This window comes from Lotus japonicus, chromosome 4 (genome assembly GCF_012489685.1).
Source record: "Lotus japonicus ecotype B-129 chromosome 4, LjGifu_v1.2".
Lineage (NCBI taxonomy): Eukaryota > Viridiplantae > Streptophyta > Magnoliopsida > Fabales > Fabaceae > Lotus > Lotus japonicus.
The window spans coordinates 75,175,460-75,185,541 of record NC_080044.1 but is presented as its reverse complement, the minus strand read 5'-3'; the positions used below and the strand labels follow the sequence as shown (position 1 = coordinate 75,185,541).

Genomic DNA, 10,082 nt, shown 5'->3' with positions numbered 1-10,082 from the left:
TAGAAGCTTACCCATGTAAGTTTTTTACCTTTTTCCGAGCTTTTTTTCAGCTTTTTTTAGCTTCCATCGCGATTTCGCGACTTTCTGACGTAACTGGATAGTCTCGCCCTTAAAACTGCGGGAATGAAACAAATTACACGCTCACGTTAACATACGTGCGGACGTGTTAAATTTATACCTTCCGCTAACTTGTTAGCGGAAGTCAAAAAAACTTAGTCATTTCAATCGTCTTAAGTTCTGGTACTGCTACTATCTAAATAAAATTGATTTTCCCGTTAACATACGTGCGGAAAGTGATATGTTGGAATAATAGGTCCGCCAGTTAAACTGCGGAAGGCAAATATGTGCTGCCGCATATTAAAGTGCGGACAGAACAAAGTTTTTTAGATTGATTGAGCTTATTTTGTTGATTGCAGCATAATGATACCTGAGGAAGTAAATAGGCCCAATATGGAGATTGTGCCTTCTGTGGATCTTACAAAAGCTTTCACCACTAGCCAAGTAAGTTTTGTTCAATTTAACAAGTTAGGCACTATGTGTAGGTCATGCGATGTATACTTAATTGAGTTTTTTAAATGTTGTAGGCTTTTGAATCCTCCAAAGATCTTGTTAATTGGGCCAAAGCTGTAGGTAAAGAGCATGGCTATGTTATTATTATTCAGAAGTCGGACTATGGATCTGACAAAAGGAGGGCCGTGATGACACTAGGATGTGAGCGTGGCGGCAAATATAAACCATCCACATCGGTGTTAAAGCGAAATCGGACTGGAACTAAGAAGTGTAATTGTCCATTCAGGCTAAGGGCAAGGCGTAGTAATAAAGATAAAATGTGGACGGTGCTTGTGCATAGTGGGATCCATAATCATGACACTGCTGAGGTTTTGCAGGGTCACTCATATGTTGGCCGTCTAAATCCAGAGGAAAAGGCGATGGTGGGAGAAATGATTGAAGAAAGGGTCAAGGCCAGTGATATTTTGATTGCTATAAGGAAACACAACCCAACCAACTTGACTAGAATTAAACAGATTTACAATGAGAAGCAAGCATACAACAGGTTGAAGAGGGGATCGTTGACCGAGATGCAACACTTGATGAAGTTGTTGGAAGAACACAAATACGCACATTGGTCCAGGGTGCAGGATGGTACTGATGTGGTCAGATCTTTGTTTTGGGCACACCCTGATTCCATTCACTTATTCAATGAGTTTCCTCATGTTGTGATTCTGGATAGTACATACAAGACCAATAGGTACAGGATCCCTTTACTTGAGATGGTGGGGGTTACGTCGACAAATTTGACATACTCAATTGCTTTTGCGTACATGCAGAATGAGCAAAAGGATGAGGTTGTTTGGGCTGTGAATAGATTAAAAGACTTGATCATTAATGAGGACAATCTGCCGAAGGTCTTTGTTACAGACAAAGACCAAGTTTTGATGGAAGCATTGGAAACTGTTTTTCCCGCAGCTCGCTGTCTTCTATGTCAGTTTCATGTACTTAAGAGTGTAACTGGCGAGATGAAGAAACTTGTGAAAGACATTGAGACACGTGAAGACATTACTGATAGATGGAATCGATTGATGTATGCTGCCAACGAGGTTGAGTATGATAAAGCTGTGGGTGCTATATCGAATACCGGTGAGCTCTGGACTTACATTGAGACTAACTGGTTGCCTTTGAGAAGCAAGTTTGTGAAGTTTGAGATTGATACTTGTATGCACATGGGGTGCACGACAACAAACAGGTAATTTGTTGCTATCCTTCACTTTTTTTACTTCAACTGTAAAATGTTTGGCAAAATGTTTTCTGTTTTTTTTATTTCATGTTTATTCCATGCGCAGAGTTGAGGGGGCACACTCAAAGCTGAAGAAACTATTGTCCGACAGTAAGGGTGACTTGGTCATTGCGTGGACTGCGATGAACAAGCTTATTATCATGCAGCATGACAAGATAAAGGAGTCCTTCCAGCTCAGCATATTTGTCACAGAGCATTCTTTGAATGACCCGTTCTATAAGCATTTGCGCGGGTTTGTATCTAGAGCCGCATTGCACATTATTGTTAAAGAGAAGACTCAAATTGGCATGATTGGGGTTGGTGGTATATACTGTGAATGTGTACTTAGGAGAACCCATGGACTACCATGTGCTTGTGAGCTCATGAAGTTTGAATCTGTCCCATTACTTGCAATTCATCCACATTGGAGGAAATTGACTTGGGATTCTTCGGACCGTGACATGGATCCAACATTGGGTTTGAGTTTTGAGTCTGAATTTGATAAATTACGAACCAAGTTCGAGGAGTCTTCTCACGGAGTTAGAATGTCGATCATTGAGAGCCTTAGAATGATTACTTATCCAGAAACGACTTCTATGTGCGCTCCAACAAAGAAGAAAACAAGGGGTAGGCCAATGGGATCCACTAACAAGCCCAAGAAGTTTGCCAAGGGATGTGGTGAGACCTCTACAAAGCGCATTCCTTGTAGATGGGAGACTATTGACAAGGAGTATCCGGGCTCATGGCGTGATAGCAACACGACACCATTACAGGAACCTTCTCCAAAGGTTAGGTCTCAAAAGGCTTCTAAGGCTTCGAAGGCTTCTAAGGCTTCTAAGGTTTCTACGGCTTCTAAGGCTTCTAAGGTACAAAGTCCTCTGATCCGGATGGTGTGTACAAAGAATAAGAAGCCTGTGAGTAGTTACCTACGTCGGCGCTACCTTAAACAAATCCCTGATGAGTTTCATCCATTCGTTGTTGACTTTATAAATGTAAAGGGAGATGGCCACTGTGGATATAGATGTGTTGCATCGTTGAAGGGTCTTGCAGAAGACGATTGGCCACTTATACGTAGGGAACTTCTGACGGAGATTGATTCGGATGCTAATATGTACATCAACATGTTTGGAGCCAGCGAGGTTAACCAAATGCGTTTAGCTCTAACAGTTAAGTGTTGGAACATGTTGCCTTGCATTTTGTCAAAACAACTGATTGTCGAAGCAGATGTCGTGGCATCTGACCTCGTGAAGCTAGGACATCAGTCCTCAGCTTGTGTTTCTGTTATGGGCCTTCTGAAGATTTGCTGAAGATATGTTTTTGAGTTACTTGAGGAGCAAGTAACTATTCCAAAAGGGTTTTAGTTGTTGGGTTGTTATTTGTTGAAACAATCTTTGTTAAAAGATTGATTTCTATCTTTACTTGTGCAATAAGAAACCGAATCTATCAAGATTGCGTTTTCAAATTGCTGTTATTGGAATCTGTTTCTTCAGCCCGTGCTAACCCTAAAGCCCATGCTACCGCTGCTGAAGTCTATAAAAGGATGAAGACCTAAAACGTGAAGAGAACCGAAGCTGAAAGAGAGATTAAGAGTTTTAGGATTTGTTATTGTGCTTCGTCCTGTGTTAGTTGTGAATCTGTCTTTGCTCACTGATTCTATAAAGCAAAGAGAGGTTCTGTGTTGTTTGATTGCGTTCAAACTTTACTTGTTCATTGTGTTCACCAATCACTGTGGCAGTGATTGAGAGAAAGTGAGAGGGGCTCTCATACTTAGGTTGGGATTCTAAGTAGAAATACACTGGGTAGATTAGGAAGTGAACTATGAACTGAGTCGTTCATGAGTGTCTGTAATTCCTGAATCTTGAGATAGTGGATTTCCTTTCTTTGGGTGCAAACCCTCCAGACGTAGGTGAAAGTTTTCACTGAACTGGGTGAACAACTTCTGAGTGTTATTGTTTTGTTGTTAAGTTCTGTTTTATTGTTAAGCGATTGTCGAACCTCTTGTCTTAGCATCGTGCAGGACAATCGTATCAGAGGGAACCTGAATATCGATTGGCATCAGAGCAGGCACCCTGTTCTGGTTGGGTGAGCTCCAGGGAGTTTTATTCAAGTTCTCATGGATAACAAGGAGGGAGGATCAGTCAACAGGCCACCCATTCTGGATGGTACTAACTATGACTACTGGAAGGTTCGCATGACAGCCTTTCTCAAATCGATTGACAACAAGACTTGGAAAGCTATTGTCAAGGGTTGGAAGCACCCCACTAAGGCTGAGGTTGAAGGCACCTCTACTACTGTTGTGGAAAAACCTGAAGAAGAATGGACCAGTGTTGAAGATGAAGCTGCACTTGGAAATTCAAAGGCTCTAAATGATATTTTTAATGGAGTTGACAAGAATATGTTTAGGCTGATCAATACATGTACTGTGGCAAAGGATGCTTGGGAAATTCTGAAAACTGCACATGAAGGAACTACTCGAGTAAGGATGTCAAGACTTCAGATGCTTACTACTCAATTTGAAAATCTGATGATGACTGAAGAAGAGACTATTTCAGAATTCCACATGCGTGTCCGTGACTTGTCTAATGCTTCATTTGCTTTGGGAGAACCTATGTCAGATGAGAAGCTTGTAAGGAAAATTCTGAGATCTCTTCCTCAGAAGTTTGCTATGAAAGTCACTGCAATTGAGGAGGCTCAAGACATTGAGAACATGAAGGTTGATGAACTTATTGGCTCCTTGCAGACATTTGAGTTGAAACTGAGTGGAAAATCTGAGAAGAAGAATAAGAGTATTGCTTTTGTGTCTAACACTGATGAAGGTGATGATGAAGACTGTGAGGGTGAAAGTTTTTCTGAGGCTCTGGCCATGCTAGCAAAAAAATTCAACATGGCTTTGAGGAAGATTGACAAAAGAACCAGACCTAATGCCCAGGACATGAAGTTCGATAACAAACCCAAGTTTTCAAACTCTCAGAGGAAGACCAAGGAAGAAGAAAGACTTGTTCAGAACAAAGGAGTTCAATGTCATGAATGTGAAGGATATGGTCACATCAGGTCTGAATGTGCCACTTATCTGAAGAAGCAAAAGAAAGGTATGATGGTAACTTGGTCAGATGAAGACACTGAAGATGAGGAGGAGATATCTGCAAACAAAGTCAATGCTTTCTCTGGAACTATCTGTGAGTCTGAGACAAGTGATGAAGACATCTCTGATGAGGAATTGGCTGAAACTTACAAGCTGCTACACAACAAGTGGGAAGAAGCATGTAAACTTGTGAGAGAAAAGCAAAGTGAGATAGAGCAACTTGTGTCTCAGAATGAAAGGTTGAAAGAGCTCAGCACAAAACTGAAGGAGGATCTGGAGGAATGGCAAAGTAAGTTTAATAATGCTGATGTTATGGAAAAAGCTAACCTAATATTGATTAATGCAGGACTTCAAGAGGAAGTAACAATTCTGACAAGAAAACTTGAAGCCACTCATAAATCTGTTAGAATGCTAAACAGTGGTTCTGACATGCTTGATGAGATTCTGAAAGAAACTAGCAAGCAAGGAGGGAGTCTGAAGGGAATTGGTTTTGACTACAGAACAACGAACAAAGAAGGTCAAAAAGAATCAAAGAAGTTTGTGTCTGCTGCAAAACAAACTGAATTCAAGAAGCCCAGAAATTATCAGTTGTCAGATCCATTGCCTCGACATGTACCTCAACATGGGAAATCCCAGCTCAAGCTTGAGAAAATTGTACTTTGGAAGTGTCACTACTGTGGTAAGAATGGTCACATAAAGCCTTACTGTTACAGGTTATATGGCTATCCTCAGATGCACGATAAAAGGCCTGTTAAGATGAAGAAGGAATGGAAGCCCAAGGGTGAAGTCAGATGTCAGGTAGCCTACACGTCCTTCAGAGCATCATCAGAAGAAGATTGGTATTTTGATAGTGGCTGCTCAAAGCACATGACAGGAAACAAGAGCTTCTTGCAAGATATCAGAAGTCACTCCACTAACTATGTTACTTTTGGAGATGGAGCTAAAGGAAAGATCAAGGGGGTAGGAAAGCTTGTTAGCACAGAATCTCCTAACTTGAACAATGTGTTGCTTGTAAATGGCTTAACTGCCAACCTAATCAGCATAAGTCAACTGTGCGATCAAGGGTATGATGTGAAGTTCAATAAGATAGAATGTGTTGTGACCACTGATGATGAAAAAGTTGTGATGAGAGGAGTCAGATCAAAAGACAACTGTTACATGTGGACATCAGAAGAAAAAGCTCATGTTTCCAGGTGTATGTTAACTAAAGAAGGTGAGGTGAATGTATGGCATCAAAGACTAGGACATCTCAACTACAGGAGCATGCAAAAAGTTATAGCTGATGAAGCAATAAGGGGATTGCCCAATCTGAGCTTGGGAGAAGGGAAGCTATGTGGAGAATGTCAGATTGGTAAGCAAACCAAGGTGTCTCACAAGATGATCCAGCATCAGACCACAACGAAGGTTCTGGAATTGCTTCACATGGATCTCATGGGTCCCATGCAAGTTGAAAGCTTGGGAGGAAAGAGGTATGTGTTTGTCTGTGTAGATGACTTTTCAAGGTATACATGGGTTGAATTTATGAGAGAAAAATCAGAGACATTTGAAATATTCAAGAACCTATGTTTGAGACTTCAGAATGAGAAGGACTGTGTGATTGTAAGAATCATAAGTGATCATGGAAGGGAGTTTGAGAATTCAAAATTCTTGGAGTTCTGTGGAACAGAAGGTATTAGCCATGAATTTTCTGCCCCCATCACTCCACAGCAGAATGGAATTGTTGAACGGAAAAATAGAACTCTCCAGGAATCAGCCAGAGTAATGTTACATGCTAAGAAGATTTCACACCAGTTCTGGGCTGAAGCTATGAGTACTGCTTGTTACATACATAATAGAGTCACCATCAGGGCAGGGACATCCTCTACACAATATGAGCTATGGAAAGGTAGAAAGCCATCTGTAAAATACTTTCACATCTTTGGAAGTAAATGTTATATTCTTGCAGATCGTGATCCTAAGAGGAAGTTTGATCCTAGAAGTGATGAAGGAATTTTCATGGGGTATTCTATGAACAGCAAAGCTTATAGAGTTTTTAACTCTCGCACGAGGACCATGATGGAATCTGTGAATGTGACTGTGGATGATGAACCAAGCAAGAAGGAAGAAGCAGTTCTGAATGAAGATGATGATGGTACTGATGTTCCAGCCAATGCTCCAGCAACCGCCCTAGACAATGAGTCAGAAACAAGTGCTGATGAAAAGGAAGACAAAGATATCACATCAAACAAAGCTCCATCAATCAGGGTTCAGAAGAATCATCCTCAAGAAAACATTATTGGTAATCTTCAAGAAGGGGTGACTACCAGATCCAGAAGTATTATTGCTCACAGTTGTTTCATCTCTAAAATAGAACCCAAGAATGTTAATGAAGCTCTCACTGATGAATACTGGATAAATGCTATGCAAGAAGAGCTAGAGCAGTTCAGAAGAAATGAAGTGTGGGAGTTAGTGCCCAGACCTGAAGAAGTAAACATCATTGGCACCAAGTGGATCTTCAAGAACAAATCAGATGAAGCTGGAACAGTCACAAGGAATAAAGCAAGGCTTGTTGCTCAAGGATATACTCAGATAGAAGGAGTTGATTTTGATGAGACCTTTGCTCCAGTAGCTAGACTGGAATCTATAAGACTCTTGTTAGGTGTTGCTTGTCTCTTGAAGTTCAGACTTTATCAGATGGATGTGAAGAGTGCTTTTCTGAATGGCTATTTGAATGAAGAAGTTTATGTTGAACAGCCTAAAGGATTTACAGATCCACATCATCCAGATCATGTGTACAAGTTGAGGAAGGCCTTGTATGGTTTGAAGCAAGCACCTAGGGCTTGGTATGAAAGATTAACTGAGTTTCTCGTAAGCAATGGTTACTGCAAGGGAGGAATTGATAAAACTCTGTTTGTAAAGAATGACAAAGGAAAGCTCATGATAGCACAGATTTATGTGGATGACATTGTTTTTGGAGGAATGTCTAACTCAATGGTGGCACATTTCGTTCAACAAATGAAATCTGAATTTGAGATGAGCTTAGTTGGTGAACTGAATTATTTTCTAGGACTACAAGTCAAGCAAATGGAGGATTCCATGTTCATATCTCAGAGTAAGTATGCTAAAGGCCTAGTCAAGAAATTTGGTCTTGAAAAGGCTGGTCACAAGAGAACCCCTGCTGCTACACACATCAAGATGTCCAAAGATGAGCAAGGAGAAGATGTTGATCAAAGTCTCTATAAAAGCATGATTGGAAGCTTGTTGTATCTCACTGCCAGCAGACCAGATATCACCTTTGCAGTAGGTGTATGTGCAAGATATCAAGCAGCTCCTAAGGCTAGTCATCTGCTACAAGTCAAGAGAATTATCAAGTACATCAATGGCACGAGTGAATATGGTATTCTCTATACTCATGATACAAATTCTTCGTTAGTTGGTTTCTGTGATGCCGATTGGGCAGGCAGTGCAGATGATAGAAAAAGCACATCTGGTGGATGTTTCTTTCTAGGGAATAATCTGATTTCATGGTTTAGCAAGAAGCAGAATTGTGTCTCATTGTCTACAGCTGAAGCAGAATATATTGCAGCCGGAAGTAGTTGTACTCAACTCATGTGGATGAAGCAAATGTTGAAAGAGTATGATGTTGAGCAGGATGTCATGACATTGTACTGCGACAATCTCAGTGCAATCAATATTTCCAAGAATCCCATACAGCATAGCAGGACCAAGCATATTGACATTAGACATCATTTCATTAGAGACTTGGTGGAGGATAAAATTGTCAACTTGGAACATGTTACAACTGACAAGCAATTGGCTGATATTTTCACAAAACCCCTTGATGCACTTACATTTGAAAAATTAAGAGGAAATCTAGGGATTTGCCTTTTTGATGCATAGCAATTAGCGTGTCCATATGTGTCAACGGCTAGTTTATTTTTGTTCATCATTAACTGCCGTTGTGACATCAGCAGAGAGAAGGTTACTTCATGGTTCGCTTATCCTATAACTACCTTCAACGGTCAAATTGTGTTCTCTCAACCGCTTGTGCATCTATCTTTTTCAAGACTTATCATCGTTCATCTGAAAGTTGTGCTCATTGTTCTGTACTCTGTTTGTATTTACTCTCGATTCATCATGTCTCAAAGCTCAGGAAGGAAGGAATCTGTCAAGGCTAAGATTGAGAGAACTGCAAAAGGAGTCAAGTGTATGGGTTTGAAGAGTGATACTTCTCAACCATCTTCTGTGTCCAAGAAAGTCTTCAAGAAGATGCGATCAAAAAACCCAACGTGTAAGGTCTACGAATCACAGGTCAAGAACAGCAAAGCCCCAATTGTTCCTAACGAAGAGGAGATCAATGATGAAGATTCTACTGTGCCTGATGTTGTACCTAATGTTGAGACATCCAGGTCTAAGGAAAGTTCTGCTCAAGAAAATTCTGGAAAGGATTCCACTTCTCATGAAGATTCAGGCAATGCTGCCCAGCCAGACATCTCTGTGTCATCCTCTTCAAAGGATGCTGATCCAAAGAATGGTAACTCTGAGGGTACCAATTCTGAAGAGCCAAACCAGGCTCCAGCCTCTGTTCAGAACATCTCTGATGATGCTTCTGATGATGTTCCTCTGACTGAGTCCGTTGCTGATAGTGTTGCTGCGAGGATGAAGAAGAAAAGAAGGGTTTCTTCTCCTGAAGTCACTCCTACTCCATCAAAGAAATCCAAGTCTTCACCTATAACCTACAAGTCCCGACAGGCTAGTGTGAAGAGTAAGGGAAAGCAAAAGGAAGACAAGACTCCCACTGAGAAGAAGAAGAGGAAGACTCCAGTTGACGTTGAAGACTCTGAATCAGATGTTGAAGTCGGTGTTCAGAACATTCGATCTTCTGAGAAAAAGAAGTTTTCTGGTAAGCGTATTCCTCAGAATGTTCCTGCCGTTCCTATTGATAGAGTGTCTTTTCACTTAGAAGAGAATGTTCAGAAGTGGAAGTTTGTTTGCAAGAGGAGAATGGCCAAGGAAAGGGAAGTTGGCTCTGATGTTCTTGAATGTATAGATGTTATTGCACTTATTGAGAAAGCAGGTCTGATGAAGACTATTCAGAATGTTGGTAGGTGCTATGAGAGGCTTGTGAGAGAGTTCTTGGTAAATCTCTCTGTTGATGTGGGACGTCTTGATAGTGCAGAATTCAGGAAAGTCTATGTGAGAGCTGAATGTGTTGTGTTCTCACCTGCTGTGATCAATCAAGCACTT

The 10,082-nt window shown here is 40.9% G+C and overlaps 1 protein-coding gene across 1 annotated transcript in view; it reads left to right on the top strand.

Moving 5' to 3' along the window:
* The window catches only part of LOC130713363 (uncharacterized), a 21,101-nt gene extending 11,851 nt beyond the window's left edge, over positions 1–9,250 (top strand). Inside the window, exons 6-9 of the mRNA XM_057563135.1 lie at positions 417–501; positions 585–1,744; positions 1,842–2,913; positions 9,245–9,250. Of these exons, the coding sequence (XP_057419118.1) occupies positions 417–501; positions 585–1,744; positions 1,842–2,913; positions 9,245–9,250 (2,323 nt within the window). The remainder of the gene's footprint in view (positions 1–416; positions 502–584; positions 1,745–1,841; positions 2,914–9,244) is intronic.
* The last annotated feature ends 832 nt before the right edge of the window (positions 9,251–10,082 follow it).